This window comes from Protobothrops mucrosquamatus, unplaced genomic scaffold (assembly GCF_001527695.2).
Source record: "Protobothrops mucrosquamatus isolate PMUCROS unplaced genomic scaffold, P.Mucros_1.0 scaffold69, whole genome shotgun sequence".
Lineage (NCBI taxonomy): Eukaryota > Metazoa > Chordata > Lepidosauria > Squamata > Viperidae > Protobothrops > Protobothrops mucrosquamatus.
The window spans coordinates 370,144-387,509 of NW_015386447.1; the positions used below are offsets into that span (position 1 = coordinate 370,144).

The 17,366-nt window shown below is 36.2% G+C and overlaps 1 protein-coding gene across 1 annotated transcript in view; it reads right to left on the reverse strand.

Moving 5' to 3' along the window:
• Positions 1-15,731, reverse strand: part of POLQ (DNA polymerase theta) — a 95,693-nt gene extending 79,962 nt beyond the window's left edge. Inside the window, exons 1-4 of the mRNA XM_029283376.1 lie at positions 15,530-15,731; positions 14,532-14,662; positions 14,040-14,196; positions 2,527-2,635 (exon numbers count right to left, since the gene is read on the reverse strand). Of these exons, the coding sequence (XP_029139209.1) occupies positions 2,527-2,635; positions 14,040-14,196; positions 14,532-14,662; positions 15,530-15,731 (599 nt within the window). The remainder of the gene's footprint in view (positions 1-2,526; positions 2,636-14,039; positions 14,197-14,531; positions 14,663-15,529) is intronic.
• Positions 15,732-17,366: the final 1,635 nt, after the last annotated feature.

Consider the following 17,366-nt stretch of genomic DNA (forward strand, 5'->3'; position numbering starts at 1 on the left):
CTCGGTTTTTAATATAGATATTATTGTATTATTGTATTGTGGTTTTTATGAGGCTGTTAGCCGCCCTGAGTCCTATGAGGAGAAGGGCGGGGTACAAATTAAATTATTATTATTATTATTATTATTATTATAAATCACACTGATGTGATGGTCAATAGTTTTATGAAATGAACTCTGTCTATCAACAATTATTACTTCCTATTGATTGGGGAACATGGATAGTGGAGTGGGATTTATTTATTATGTCAATTTATATTTCTGCTTATCCTGCAATTACAACACTGGTTAGTGTACACTGGGCTAAAAAACAAAATCAGCAATTACTAATAAAATAATATTGTCCAGGAACAAGCCCAACTCAACCACAAAGAAGACAGAATCATACTGACACAATCGCCTAACTTCCAGAACTCTTCAAGGACTTAAGAAATGCTTCCAGGGTAATGGCCCTACAAATTTAAGAGGGCATGGTGTTCCAGAGGACACACATTACAACAGAGACAGAATGCTTCCTGGCATAATAGAGAGGGCTGGGAGCAATGCCCAATCTATCGGACATAATGGGCAGAAACTATCCTGGAGAGTTGATTCTGAAAACAACTTACGGTAGCTCCTATCACAAGGAGCTGTATAGATAGTACCTTGAATTTCACTCAGAAGCCCAATGAAAACCAATGCAACTTGTGAAGCAGCAGTGTAACATGGAAGCAACTGCCTGCACTGGTATGCTCTGGATAGGTTGCAACTTTTGAGTGATCTTCAAGGGTAGCCCTATGTAGAGTGACCATAGGGTGCAAAACTTGAAGTCTTAAACTTTTCCCAAAAGCTTTCTACTAGCCTACTTAGTAGTTTAGCAGTTTCCTTTACCATTACACAATTTCCACAGTACAACTCATTTGGCATCCCCTCCCTAACCCTAATGTAAGAGAGAACAAAACAAGTTTTTTTTTAGCAAGACTGCATTAGAGGGTTACTTCCCCTACCACAAGTCCTCACTGTGGTGGAGAGGTTTCCTAGGAGGGACTTGCAAAGAACACTAAGATTGTATGCTAACAGCTAAAGCAAGCAGCAGTGATAAAGAAAGGTGCTGGAAGCAGAAGATCACTTTCATGACAATGGCGAAGTCATTTCATACTGCTTGGGAGAAGGTCGTGGTATACCACACTTCTAGTTTACCAAGAAAACTACTTGAGTAGATAAGATAAAGCAATTAACAATATAGTATTGGATGATAAGCTACTGAGGAAGAGCTAAAGTTGGAGTACTAATGATGTTATGAGGTAGCTAGATTAAAGCCCTTCAGTTGCTGATGTTGCCATGCTAGAAAAGAAAATTTGAAGCTGCAAAGATAGAACTACAGTGGGAACATGGAACATATTGTAAGAAGCATAAAGATGGAAAGGCTCAATATGGTGTAACCTGACAAAATATCGACATTTTAAGTGTAAACAAATTGAAAAGACTGGAGTTGGACATTTTCAGTCAATCATGCTGTTTATTACTCAAGACACAAAAAACAAAGGAATGATGTAGTTTTCATTATCAGGAAGGATCTAGCTAGCAAGAGCAGTACTTGGTTGTAATGCAATCAATGAACAAATAACATCAATTAGACTTCACAGACAACCCCTTAATGTGAGAATTATCCAAGTTTATGCTCTAACAACACTGACTGAAAAGAAGAGAAAGTTCATGAGTTTTATAATCAAGTTCAATTTGAAATCGACAAATATGCAGGAAAGATGTGTTGCTTATGGTTGGAGACTAGAACGCCAAAGTTAGAAACAGCAAAGAAGAAAGTTTAATTGGACTGCATAGTCTAGAAAAGTGAAATGAAGCAGGAGAATGACCTATCAATTTCTATCAATCTCTTCATTTCTAATTGTCTTCAAACAACCAAAGCAATACGGACATCACCAGACAAAGTACACAAAAATCAAACTGGTTATACTATTGGTAGAAGGAAGTGGAAGATCTCAGTTAAAAAAGGAAAGCGGGTGGTGATTGTGGTCACTAAATGAGGACTACCTGTATACAGTATTTTGTCATTGGCTTCAGCAGGTGTTACTACCTGGCTAATCTCACAAGCTAAACAGAATTGCCTAATTAACACTGTGTGGAACATACACCCAGGTTATACCAAGGTATATGTATAAATAGAAAAAGTGAATTTTAATTTATTCAATACTTATTTATATAAAGTGAAGATTCATTCTAAGTGAGATTCAAACAATCCTTCAAATAATAAACAATAAAATGTATTAGGGACAATTCTTCTTTAAAAAAGTAAATACTTAACAGCTTTTCCAGAACCCAAGTTAAACACATTAAGAGTATATTTAAGCAATGATGCATCCATGATTTAGATAGCCATTCCAAAATAAATCTAATTAGAAGTGGTCATTAAAAAGTGTTTATGGTTGTCAGGCAAATTATTTAACATTTTAATAAAAAAATTAATCCCCAAATCTACTTGTTTTAAAAGATCAAATAGTAAAAAAAATCATGATTTTTCATATTACATACTTGTTCTTTATTCTTTTAGTCAAAAAACAAATTTTTGCCAGCAGAAGTTCTAATAAATATCCTCTTTGAGAATCTCCTAACATGTGCAATTCATCCACAACAACTATTCCTATAAAAAGAAACGAAGAGGGGACAATGGAATATGTATATTTTAATTTGTCAAAGTAGATTCCAAAACAGTATCTATTATAAAAGGAAAAATAAACTATCAATAACCTTAAAACAAATTGCGTGTATTGTATTCACTACAAAGTCAAGTTTTTCTCCGAAATAACTTATTTGGATTGTGTTCACCAAATGGAAAATACTATTGTAAATAATAATGTAAGCATTACATTATTGTAAACAAAGGTAGCAAATAATACAAGTAAGTAGCTGAAAAAGAAACAGGAAAATACAAATGTCTTCAATGAAGACCCACATTTTTTAAATTCTCCCTTTACAAATGCTAGAAGTTGTGGTAGAAGCTTTATTCTACCTCCATTCAACCTGTCTAATGTGCAAGTAAAAAGTAAAAAGATGGAATGAAGCTAGCAAATTGCATTCTATTTCCTCCTTCAATGAATTATGCTGTGGTCTATGGCAGAATTTCATAATAAATAGGCTAGAATTCACAAGAGACTAGTCATATTTTCATGTGAAAAATTAACTATTCTCCATTTGAAATTTTTGACTTTTTCAAGATAAATATCTTAAGTCTTTGTTTCAACAATATTGGTAAAGGTATCATGCACCATATACATTTTGTAATCCATTGTGTAATTTAAATAAACATAAATACAAATTTCTCCAATGAAAAAAGTAAATACGTCCCTACATTTATCATCATTTCAAATTATCTAAAATAAGAATAAGATATACCACATCAGGTACAAATAATTAGAACATTATTAGAGAGGATCCGGGAGGAACCTATCTTATTGAAACCTCAGGTACTTAGTTCAATTTGCTCTGTGTTGTTGAAAGACATAGATTTACCATCTTCAGATAGTTATAGATGAAAGGGATTTATGAAGTGCTGAAAAAAGGTTTCTGGGAACTCCAGAACTTCATCATGCGACTTACAGGAAGCTCTCATTACTACTGATGTCAAAATGCTTGAGTCTACTATTACAAGGTAGATCTACATGGGGGTTATGTTAGGGGAAAACCTTTGCTGTCCAGAATGAACATTAAGGCAATGCTAAAGTTTGCTCATGAATATCTAGGCAAAGACGAGGATTTCTGAACAATGTGCTCTGGACAGACAAGGCAGATAGTCTTTGGCCAGAGCCCCAGAAGACACATTTGGTGAAAACAAAAGACAGCATTTCACCAGAAGAACCTGATACCAAATATAAAGCATGGCGATGGAAATATGGTTTGAGGTTGCTTTGCTGTATCAGGGCCTGAGCAAATCACCACCATAGATTCCAATATGAATTCTTCATTGTACAAGAGGATACTTGAGGATAATGTGATATAATTTGTCAGAAGATTGAAGCTCAACTAAAAGAGGACCTTACAACACCACAATTACCCTAAATATTCCTGTAAATTCATTAAGGAATGACTTTAAAAAACCCTACAATGGAAAGTTTTGGAATGACCAAGACAAACCACAGATCTAAATCCCATTGAAATATTGCAGGGTAATATGAAATGGGCTATGCCTGTAAGAAATCCCTTTAATGTTGCACAGGTGTAAAAATTCTGAAGCAGTAGGAACAAATTTCTCCCAGTTGACATAGGGACTGGTAGACAATTATAAGAATTTTTTTTGAAGTTTTTTTTTCTGCCAAAAGGGACAATGCTAGGTATTAGATCAAAGGGGGTACCTACTTTTTCTACAGAAGGAAATTATGTATCTGTAATTATTTTTCTTGAAAAGATGATTGGAAAGTCAATTTTTATAGTTCTTTTGTTCAGTTACATCACCTTTATCTTTATACATAGTTTGAATAAAGATAAAATATTGATATATCCACATATGTTAAAAAAAATATTTACATGGAACATTCTTGCTTTTTCACATTTCTGTACAGAGAGCAGGCATGCACAAGTTTATTCCAAATTGTTATTTTATTTTATTTTTAATTTTTATTAAGTAAACATTTAAAAACAGGTTGAACACAGTGTGACTTTTCTGGCTATTATTTTGCCATACACACTATACCATATACCATACCATATATCTTCCTAGTCATTGATCTTTTATACCATTTACATATTACATTTTATACTATTTACATATTTATATATTTACATACATATTTACGTCTATTTATAACATAACTTCCATTTCCATTCTTACTTCATATTCTGATCTCTATCTTACGCTCACTTTGAGGTTGGAAATCTACACTTTCTCTCTTCTAAACAAGCTTTCTCTGTTCTGACTTTTTCTCGAGTCTAACCAATAGTACATCTTATCCCAAACTTCGTAATACTTTGTTTCATCCTTATCTTTAATTTCTAAGGATAGTCTATCCATCTCTGCACATATCAAAAAATTTCTAATTAGTTCACTCTCCAGCGGGGAATTTCCGTTTTTCCAATTCTGGGCATACACCAACCTTGCTGCTGTTATGATATGCAACATAGATATGTCTCTCCTTTGTTAAACTTCCCATCTATCATTCCCAGTAAAAACAATTCTGGTCTGGAATCTATCTTCAGTCCCAACATTTCCTCCAACCAAGTCTTTCTTAGCCGCCAAAATTCTTTGGCTTTGGAACAAGTCCACCACATATGACAGTGATGGCGAACCTTTTAGAGACCGAGTGCCCAAACTGCAACCAAAAACCCACTTATGTATCATTGGGTGCCGATTGGGCGTGGCCCATTGGGTGGGTGTGACCAATTGGGTGGGCATGGCCCATATGGTGGGCATGGCTGCGGTGGTAACAGCAGACTGGGTGGGACTAAAAAGTTCAATCAATCAATTCCAACTTTGCGAGATCTTTTTTTTCCCGCGAGAAGTTAAATTGATTGATTGATTGAACTTTTTTTTTTTGCACATGGCGCTGAAGGCCTAAAGCGAAAAGGTTTTATAAAACCCAGCTGAAGGCCTAGGACTGGGGCGATGGCGCGTATGCCCACAGAGAGGGCTCTGAGTGCCACCTGTGCCATAGGTTCGCCACCACGGACATATAATAAATGCCTAACATTTTCTTGCACTTCCAACATTGTGGTGATATATCTTTTCTCATCTTTGCCAATCTTGTTGGGGAGAAATGCCACCTGTAAAACATTTTGTACAGATTCTCTTTATACGAGGTAGCCAAGGTTAACTTTCTATTTCTTTCCCATAACATTTGCCATTTATCTAAATCAATATATCCGAAATTTTGAGTCTATGTTATCATCACTTCTTTTACCTGCTCCTCTTCCATTTTATATTCCAATAAATATTTATATGTTCTTTTGATTGCTTTCTCCTCCGTTCCTAATATTTTATCTAGTGTTGTCAGATTTCTCCATATACCCCATTCTTTTTTGTCTTTCTTATAACGTGACTGAACTTGCAGGTATGCCCACCATTCCAATTGTACCCCGTTTTCTTTTAATTCTTGTCTAAGAATTAAACTAAGAATGATCAAGAGGAACTTGTTTAAGTTTCCCTTGATCATTTAGAATATCTCTGCACGTAACTACTTTTCCCAAGTTCAAAAAATTTGAATGCACTAGCGCTTCCAGTGTTGAGAGCCATACCGGTGTTTCTATATAGTTCTTTGTTTAACTTTAATCCACACATTAAGTAATGCTGCTCTAATATGGTGTCTCTGGAAGTATTTTTTTTATAACAAATTTTATTGGTTTTTTAATTTTTACAACAGAATGCTCAAGACACACCGTGGTGGTTAGGTGATCAATCATCCAAAAACAAAATCATATAATAGCTCAAGTAAATACATTAAATGTTCCCTCTCTATTTCCCTCAAATAATATAACCTATTTAACATAATCCATTTCTACATTACATGTCTATAAATCCTAATCCTGTTTTGAACTTTATTAATTTACAGTTACCATAGTCCAATTTAATCTTAGATAAACGTATTATCACTTCGGGTATCCCTTCTAAAATACTAATCCAGATATATTCTAATTCATAATCTCATAAATCATTGATTTTTTCACAAATCTCTCTTATTTCTTCAGATAGCATTTAAATCTCATTCAAATAATTATCATGTTAAAAAAAAAGAATACACCTATTATTACACAAAACATTGTCTTACTAACTTAACACACTCAATTAGTTGTTAAAGCAATCCGAATTTCTAAAAACCTCTTCCATATTCTTATTCTCATTCCATTACAAAATAATTTTCATACAAATAAACATATTATTCCAAAAAGTACATTCTTACTCTGTTTAACATATATATTCTAATAATCACAATTTTTCAACTCTAAATCTTAGTCCTTAAATCAATCCATATTTCTCAAAATCTTTTTAATCCATTACATATAATTTTAAATTTCTCTTTTTAGTCTTATTCTGGCTTTCTTTTTATGCCAAGCAGGTTTCCATAACAAAGCCTCTATTTCAGCAAATAGATCTCCCGTTATTGCTTGTAATGTCATTTGGGTCAGTAAAAGACCTCCCCTCCTCTGTTTTTGACACCTGGCTCCTGTCTGCTGGATAAAACACTCGATCATGTCCAATTTTATAATTAATAGATGATTATCAAAGTTGTCATAATTCTCCAACAGTTGTAATTTCAAGTCCATTTCTGTTAGTTTTGCAATTGTAGATAGTTTAGTTACAATCATTTTCTGGTCATCCAAAGTCTCCATAGGTTGTATGTAAATTAATTCCTCTTCTATTGCTTTTTGGTCTGCAGAATGATCAAATAGAGTCTGAAGGTCAGTTTGTAAGTTCACAGTAGAATTTCTGTTTATTATTTCTGCAGTTCTCTCTCTTATTTGGGAACATATTTCCTCAGTAGCTTCATAAATTTTTTCCAGTATGAGTTTACAGTTGAGTTGTAAATATGGTTTCTCCATTTCAGTAGTAACTAAATCCAGTCCTGTTATCTTTTAGTGGAGGCTATATTCCAAAACATTTAGTCAGTATCCACCCCCACCAATAACAGCTGTTGGACCAAAGAAACAAGAAATAGTTGCAGTTTTAAATTTCTCCACAAGATGTCCTCAGTAAACTATGAAAGTCTCTTCCAGACACCAAGAATGAGATTAGCAAAGTCAAAAAGCTATGAAATCTCTTTTCCGGCTTCTCATAGAGTTGTTGTTTTTTTTCAAACAATAAAGATTTATCCCTTTAAAAAAATAAGTCCAAGACATAGGAAAACAATATTCTCCAGCTTAGAAGATATAATAATAAAGTTTTATGATAAGAATTTTTCCAGGGCCCCAAGGTAACCAAAAATAAAAATAGTCAATAAAAAGTGTTTTCCTTTGTTATGGAAAGCTCTTTTGCCCAGATAAACAAAGGCAGCTCTTTCAAAGCAGGGAAGTAATTCCAAAAGGATTTTAACAGGAGAGTAGTTAGGCAAAGAGAGAGAGGGAGAAGTCTCACCGGGATCATCCACGATGGTTTCTTAACGCTTAGATGTTCTTTTGACTTTCGGCTGGAGCAGCTAAATGATCAGCCATGTTACTGGCCAATCTTTTCTCCGTCGGCCCTGAGGAGCTGCCTCAGACTGCGGAGGGAGCTGCCTCCTCCCCCTGCAATCAACAAGAGTCCTCCTCATCGGTAGTCACCCCTCCAGGGTGCCTTTTCGACCCAATTAAGGGTCTACTGGCAGAGGAAAGGCAGATAATGAAGAGAGAAGCCTCTTCGTGTACCTGCAGCCATTGCAACCCAAAACCGGAAGGTGTCTCTGGAAGTATTGATGAACATTATGTCTCTCATCCCACAAAAATGCGTGCCATCCAGATTGTAAATCATGACCCTCTAGAGTTAATAGCCTTCTATTTTTTAAATTTATCCAATCCCGCACCCAGGTGAGTATTGCAGCTTGGTAGTACAGCTCCCAGTCAGGTAGTCCAAATCCCCCTCTCTCTTTGGCTTCTTGTAGTAGTTTTAATTTGATTCTAGGTTTCTTCCCTTGCCACATAAATTTCAATATTATTTTATTCAAATTTACAAAATATTTTTTCTCTAATTTTATGGGGACATTCTGAAATAAAAAGAGTAATTTAGGTAGAATGTTCATTTTTATTGCTGCAATTCTCCCCATAAAGGAGAGTTGCAAATTTTTCCATCTTTCTAAATCTTTCTTTATCTGATTATTTAAATTAACATAGTTATCTTCTTTGATTGTAATACACTTTGCTGTTAGCTGTACTCCCAAGTATTTAACTTTCTTCACTATTTGGATATTTACTTTCTCCACCAGGTCAATTTTCTGTGTACTAGTCATATTTTTAACTATCATTTTCGTTTTATCTTTGTTGATTTTCAGTCCCGCTACCTCTCCATATTCTTCCAATATTTCCACCAGTCTTGTACCTGAATGTAGCGGTTCCTCTAAGATAAATACGAGGTCATCTGCGAATGCTTGCAGTTTGTAGGTTTCTTTCTTAATATTTAAGCCTCTAATTTGGCTTTCCTTTCGAATCATTCTAGTCAGTACTTTGAGGGTTAATATAAACATTAACGGCGAGAACGGGCACCCTTGTCTTGTACCTTTTCTAATTTGGAAGCTTTGTGTCGCTTCTCCATTGATTATGACTCTCGCCTCTTGTTTATCGTATATAGCTCTGAATATGTTTATAAAATTTCCGCCAAAGTTCATATAACCTAACTGCCTCAACATGAAGTTCCAATTTACATTATCAAAGACTTTTTGTGCATCCAAAAACATCAGAGCTACTTGTTTTTCACTGTGAATCTCGTAGTACTCCAAAATATTCAAAATCGTCCTCATATTATTTCGAATTTGCCTTTGTGGTAGGAAACCATTTTGATCTACGTGTATAAATTCATTTAAGTATCTTTTTAGCCTTCCCACAATTATTGCCATAAATATTTTATAATCCAAATTTAAAAGCGATATTGGCCTATAATTATTGATTTTTGTTAACTCCGAATTTTCTTTTGGAATCAGCACGTTTGCTTCTATCCAAGATGCTGGTGTTTTTGCTTCCTTTAGGACTGCACTGAAAGTCTCCAGTAATATTTTGCCAAATAAATCTTGAAATTCTTTGTATATTTCTACTGGCAGTCCGTCTGGGCCTGGTGCTTTATTGCTCTTCTGTTTTTTCAATGCCTCAGTTAATTCAGTCATTCTTATCTCCGCATTAAACATACACTTTGTTTCATCCAGAATTTTTGGTAGGTCAGCTTTTTTAAAACATTGATGTATTTTTTTCATCCGTAGCCCACTTATTCTCTTCGTATAATTTCGTATAGTATTTTTGAATTATCTTTTTCTTCTCTTCACTTTGATGTTGTAAATTCCCCTCTTCGTCCTGTAATTTATTAATCCAGCTTCTTTCCCTCTGCTTCTTTAGCTTATACGATAGCCATCTCCCTGGCTTGTTCGCATTCTCAAAGAAATTCTGGCCACTTCTTTTAATTTGTTGTGCTAGTTCTTCTTTCTCAAGAATGGACAGCTTATGTTTAATCACTTCCTAGACCACGTCATATATCTACTTGAATAGTACGTGTATTGGCTTCCCCCTTGGTTCCTTTCTCTCCAAATATCTCGCATCCCTAATTCATCCACCATCTTAAAGAAAACTTTTGGCAATGTTCTTCTAGGTCCCTTTCTTCCTTCCTTGCTTTTATAGTCTAGCTTCCTATCTATTATTGCGTTAAAGTCGCCCATAATACAGATGTTCTCACAATCTATTGCCCGTAGTGTATTATATAGTTTCCTATAGAATTGTTCTTGCCCCCCATTTGGGGCATAGATTCCTACTAATATTGTTCGTTTTTGGTTAATTGTCATCTCCACTATCAAAATCCTGCCTTCTGTATCTTTATAAATTTGCTTAGCTAAGACTGACTCTCTGATATATATCACTACTCCTCTTTTTTTGTGCTGTGATAGAGATGCAAACATCTTCCCCAGTTTAGGGCACTCCAACACCTGTCTATGCTGTTCCTTAATGTGAGTCTCTTGAATAACTATAACATCTAGATTTCTTCTAATCAATTTATTAAAAGTTTTTTTTCTTTTTTTGAGGAGAGTTTAGGCTATTAATATTCAAGGATAGGATTTGGAGTTCTCCCATCATATTTCTACTTATATCTAGTTTTTATACCCCTCGTTATTCTAGTCTCCTTTGGCTCCTCTCTCAGCTCTTGTTGTTCCCTTTCATAGTTTACCGTTTCCTCTCTCTTCTCTCTTCTCATTTTCCCCTGTTGTTCTTCCTCTTCTGTTCTAGCCAACCTTGACTCCCTCACTCCCTCAACATCTCTCTCTAATTCTTCTTCACTGCTAAACTTTTGCTTATAAAATTCCTCCGCCTTATCTGGAGTGTCTATTCTAATCTTCTTGTCTCGCCACGAAATCAGTATTCCCTCTGGAATCAACCATCGAAAATTAACATTATGTCTAGTCAGTTTCATTGTCAAGAAGTGGTAGGGTCTTCGTAGATCCCTAACTCTTTTCAGCATCTGCTTTAAGACAATCAGCTGTTTCCCCTTGCATTCTAATGGCTCATCTCTCGCTCTGTGAAGGATCTCGTCCCTAATCGACTTTTTAACGAACCTAACATGAATCTCTTTAGGCAGGTTATGTCATCTTGCGTAGTTTGTGTGGATCCAATAGACCTCATCCATTTCACTCAACATTTCTTCTTTCCCTATTCCCAGAGATTTTGCTAGGAGATCCGCCATCATTTCCGATAAATCCTCTCCCCTGTCCTCTCTTATGTTCTGAAACCTAAGTATCAGTCAGCTTTTTCAGATTCTAGGGCGATGACTGTTGCTTCTAGTTCTTTGTTTGCTCTGGTTAGTTTCTCATTTATTTCTTCTACTCTTTTTTCTTCGTTTTCCATCCTTTTCTCCATCTATCCCCACGAGGGGATAGATGGGGAGCTCATCAAATTTGCAGACGACACCAAGCTGGCAGGAATAGCCAACACTCCAGAAGACAGGCTCAAGATACAGAAGGATCTGGACAGACTTGAACACTGGGCACTATATAACAAAATGAAATTCAATGGTGAACAAAGCAAGGTTCTACATTTAGGCAAGAAAAACCAAATGCACAAGTATAGCATAGGGGGTACCTTGCTCAATAGTAGTAACTGTGAGAGGGACCTCGGAGTCCTAGTGAACAATCACCTAAATATGAGCCAGCAGTGTGCTACAGCTGCCAAAAAGGCCAACACAGTGCTAGGCTGCATTAACAGAGGGATAGAATCAAGATCATGTGAAGTGTTAATACCACTTTACAATGCCTTGGTAAGGCCATACTTGGAATACTGCATCCAGTTTTGGTCACCGCGATGTAAAAAAGATGTTGAGACTCTAGAAAGTGTACAGAGAAGAGCAACAAAGATGATTAGGGGACTGGAGGCTAAAACATATAAGGAACAGCTGATGGAACTGGGTATGTCTAATTTAATTAAGAGAAGGACAGGGGGGACATGATAGCAGTGTTCCAATATCTCGGGGGCTGCCACAAAGAAGAGGGAGTCAAGCTATTTTCCAAGGTGCCTGAAGGCAGGACAAGAAGCAACAGGTGGAAACTAAGCAAGGAAAGAAGCAACCTAGAACTAAGGAGAAACTTCCTGACACTTAGAACAATTAACCAGTAGAACAACCTGCCTCCAGAAGCGGTGAATGCTCCAACACTGAAAGTTTTTAAGAAGAGACTGGACAGCCATTTGTCCGAAATGGTATAGGGTTTCCTGCCTGAGCAGGGATTGGACTAGATGACCTCCCTTCCAACTTTACTACTACTACTACTACTACTACTACTACTACTACTACTACTACTATTATTATCTTTTGTAATTTCTGTTCATTCTTTTCCATCTGTTGTTGGAACGTTTCCAATCTTCCATCCATGACTTGTATCCGTTCTTTGAGATCACTTGTATTGTTTCTCATCTCTCCAATCTTTTTCCTCAGTTCTTCATGATTTCTGGCCATGGCCTCCTGCATCGCTTGTAACATGGTTTGTAGGTCTTTAAGTGAATTAGACCTTTCTCTTTGCAGAAGCTCATCAACTGATTTTTGGCTCAATGGACTTGAGGTAGTTGAGACATTCTGTGCCCCCTTCTTCGCTATCCCTACCTTGGATAGGTTCAGAATACTCATCATTTTGAATTCCTCACTTCAATCAATAGAATAACCTACTTAGCTTGGTTATGCCTAAAATAACAGCAGTATTACCAGGACAAATAACAATATAAGATAGGTAGTTGATAGCAGTAGATAAAATATCTATAATTTTAAGTATTAATTTCTGGGCACAAATTCACTATTTCTTAATTATAATAGCAATAATATATATGAGTACACAGCCTAAACAATTTGAACCACGGCCACAATTAGATCTTATCTATTACTCCAAGCAGTCTTTTATATCCAAAGTCTATAATCCCACTGAGAGGGAAAGAAAAAAGAAAGGGTTCCTGTTTCAGCCACAAGATGTCCCTCTTGGCTTCTTTTTTTTTTTTAAACTTCAACTCCACATAGAGAGTACGCTGTCACTTTAAGAAAGTCCTTTCAAGATGTCAGCCCGTCTTTCCAAATCACCTTCTTTTTCTCTCTTCTACTGCCAATTCAATCTCCTCAAAGCTCTCCAGTCCCTTCTCATTAACACTGTTCTTTCCCTGCTAACGCATCTCTATTTCCTTCCAAGTTTAATTTTGGGACTTTTCCCCCCCCCAAACAAGCCTTTCTTGCCACTTTCACGGGGGGGGGGGGATGAAAAAAAACACTCCCCCCTTTTTTTCTGGGATCCTTCTAACCTATGCTACCCGGGGGAAAACTTCCAAAAGACTCTTCCTTTCCAGTTTCCTCCAGTTCTTCCGTCAGAATCAATTCTTGGCCAGTTCCAGTCACCTGTTGTTCAGCTACTTCACCGCCTACGTTATCCTTCTGTCAAGCCTCTATGTCGGCCATTAAGGGCCGTCTTCCCCACTCGGTCTGCCACGCTCTTCCCTGCAGTCATGCTCTGGTTGCCACCTGGATTACACCGCAGGTTGTCCTTCCTTCTCGGCTCCCCTCCAAGGAGCCGTGGCTCCAAAAAGCCAGCTTAAGCAGCTGGCAAAGTAGTTGTGTATTCCGGTGAACCTTCCAACACAACCAGTCGGCTTGACAGCTGGCCCCACCCCCATTCCAAATCATTATTCTGCCAACCATTCAGTAAATAGTTTTAATTTTCTCTCCTTCCCAATATAGCTACCCCTACGTTATTCTTTTTCACATTTTTGTCTTTGCTAGGGGGTAGGGGATGTATGTGAACGTGTGTGTTCTTTCTGTTCGTGAGAGAAAAAATGGTTACAGGGATGGCTATCATGCAGAAAAAAGGATGTACCCAAATAAACAATTTGTTTCTCACTATTTCTCTTTATATTGATATTTGTCAACTTACCTAGAGAGTCAAGAGTTTTCTCATCTATGAGTCTATTGACCAGACCGTTGGCTTTCTCAATAGTACAGACTGCAATGTCCAGTGCAGAAAAAGGGACCGAAGGAGAAACACTGCCTATATAACCTTCCACTTGTACACCCTCTTCTTGGAACATAGCCTATTTTTCAGAAAGAAGCACATACATACAGGTAGTGTTCAAAATCAACATTTCTAAAATTATCTACAACCTATTAATAGAATGTTTTAATGATGGGTTTGTTTCAATGTTGATACTTATAAACTGCCCATTCTTTGGTAAGTAGAAACTAAACCTAGTTAAATAATTACTTTCCTTAACTCTCAAATGATCGTGCCAAGAATATATGTGATCTATGTTGCTTCAAGACCACTGATATCACAATGCACATCAAGATCACTGCCCCATTCCAGTTTTTAAGAAAACATGCAATCCACAGCCACTAAACAAAGTCTCACTGCAATTTTAAATCACACCTGTAGGTAATATTTCTTCTCTTTTGCCACAGAGATGAAAGGGAGAATGAACAATGCTTTCTTCCGTGTTTCTAAAACTCTCTTCAATATGAGTAATTCGGCAACAAGTGTTTTCCCCGCACTGGTGGGAGCTGAAAGCCGTTGAAAAAGAGGCAACAATTTATAAGAAAATGATTCACAGCTATAGACTTTTTTTTTTCATTCAAGAACTTCTAAAATTATAGACTGTTCAGAGAGCACATGGTGTCCCCCCAGTAATCATCTGAGCTGGCTTCCAGCAAGGAAAGTCAATGGGGGAAGGTAGATTTTCATGTAACCACCACCTGATTCACTTAAATGCAGTGATTCGCTTAATAACTGTGGCAAAAAATCATAACATGGAGCATAACTTACTTAACAACCATCTTGCTTAGCAACGCAAAATTACTGCGCTCAGTAAATTTACACTGTATTGCAGTCTAAAAAAGCTTCAGGTTATACTATTAATAAACTAGAAATAAGAATCCAAAATACTTTTGTACCAATCAGATGGAAAAATATCTAAGTCTCTCCCACTTTCATAAATATCACTCTAGCATACTGATATTCTAACAATAAGAATTTTAAAACATTTCTCTTTAATCTAATACCGTATTTTTTCTACAGCCACTAGCTTGGAAAACATTCTTATCAATCAACAATGCTTCTTATAAATTTAAAGTATTTACATACATCTTGTCCTCAAACTTTCTGTAAGAGTTATTCAAAAGTTGGAAGAATATTAGTATCATTTATGAAATAAATTTTGTTAATTTTTTTCCAACTTTCCCATGCTTAAAATGTAATCCAAATCCATGTCATTTGACATTACTAAAGAAACTGCCATTAAAATTAATTTATATTAGAAACAGAATACTTCAGTAAAAATAGTCTAAATTGTTCTCATCTAAATCCTATAAAACTAAAAAAAATGCAGAAAGGAAAAAAACTGTAAATGTTTTTATTAGTAGCTGTCTTACCCGAGTAGACTAAGTTCCTTCCCTCCAATACTTGATCAGCCATCAAGCATTCTGCTTGCCATTGGAACATACGAACTACTCCCAAACCATGATATTTCTCCAGGACTGTTTTGGGAAGCTCCCAGTTTGCTAACAATAGTTTGTCACTATTGTCATCAGGAACATTCACATGTTGACATGGTCCTAAGTGGAAATCCAGCATTACATTAGGACTCCTCTACCACAGAGGTGGTTGGTGGGACATATAAGGGATTAACAAATATGAAAAATTTGTAGTGATTTAAAAACTAATTATAGTTTATAGTTGTGAGATCAATAAGAACTGGCTTTTGCTCTCTGGATAGGATAGTCATAAATATCCATAGAAAATAATGGGAACTGAGAATCACTATAGTACTTAGATGACAAGGCTTCCTGGTAATCAGTGTGAGTTTCTGATATGATAGAACTATGCTAACATTTAATTAGACATTTTTCACAGAACTTTATGCAGTTTTTGAAATATTTAATATGAATAAATATCAAAGATTTTAAGGGAACATTATTTTGGTTTGTCACGCAGCCACGCATATAGACTACATTTGGCATGTTTATCCACCTATCAAGTTTCTACCCAGGACCTGGAATAAGCAGATGTTGTTTGATAGTGTTAAGGGTATCATAACAGGATGTAAGCTATTCAAATAAAGCTGTCTTTTGCAATTGACTGATGGTGATTTTATCAATGTATTATTATTTGGATTATTGAAACTGTTAGAATGGAAACAGCTTTCATTGCCTTGAGAAAAATAAGATACTGTTTCCATTTTACAAAATTACAAACGAAAAGCAACAGAAAATTGTTAATATGCAAGCAAATGTAAGTAGCAATAACCAATATATTACTGGAAACAGCAAAAACATAAGCAGGCTCACAACAGTTTCTGAACAATTTATTTAAAAAGAATTAAAATAAAAGTTCTGGCTTGGTGTGGAATCCTTCTGAAGTTCATGTGAGAAAGTATGTATTCACCCATTAAAGTCCTTGGGAAACTCTTCCCTCCATCCAGTTGAAAACCCACTAAGTTTGTGGAAGAGAATCAATTGCTGTTTGTCACTGCTGAAGCAGGATAAAAACACTAATGTGACTCAAAGTGGGAATGTTGAGTCAGACGTAATTAAAGCTGCATGATTTAGTTTGTACCCTTCTTCATGATCCTGGTTAACGCTATTGTGAAAAAAAAAATCCTTCTCCAAAGATTCCACTACAGTTGAACTAGGTAGCATCTGTATCTTTTGAGCAACTGCAGTTGCATCAAGGTGTGGGACCCTTGTGTGTAATATAATAATATAGTAAATTGAACAATTATTAGAATAATGATTTGTCTGCATAACTGCAATAATGATGTGTCTGCATAATTGCTAGAACAATGATGTAATGCATAATCACTGGGAAAATTCACTGGGAAAGTTCTGTCAGTAATATGTGGCAACCTAATGCGCTCTGCACATGGATACTTTGTATGTAGCAAAACCTTCCATTCTATGCCTGTGAGAAATGTTCCTAATGTATCACAGTGTGTATTTCAATGTGTAGTCCTTTGTTCTTTAAGGAGGGGAGTATAAAAACTGAAGTCTAATCACGCCCTCCTCGTTCAAAATTGCCTATCTCTAATATGCTCTGGACCTTGCGCAATTAAACTTCTCTGCTAACCCCTCTGGAATTCGTAAGAGTTCTTTCGTTTTCCACAAGAATTTTGGCACCTCCAGATGGGACTCTTATGAAGAGGCCGTTGTCCTGCCAGACGGACTGCCCTGGGGGAAAACCCCTCTCCTATCGGTGATATCTCCAAGCCGG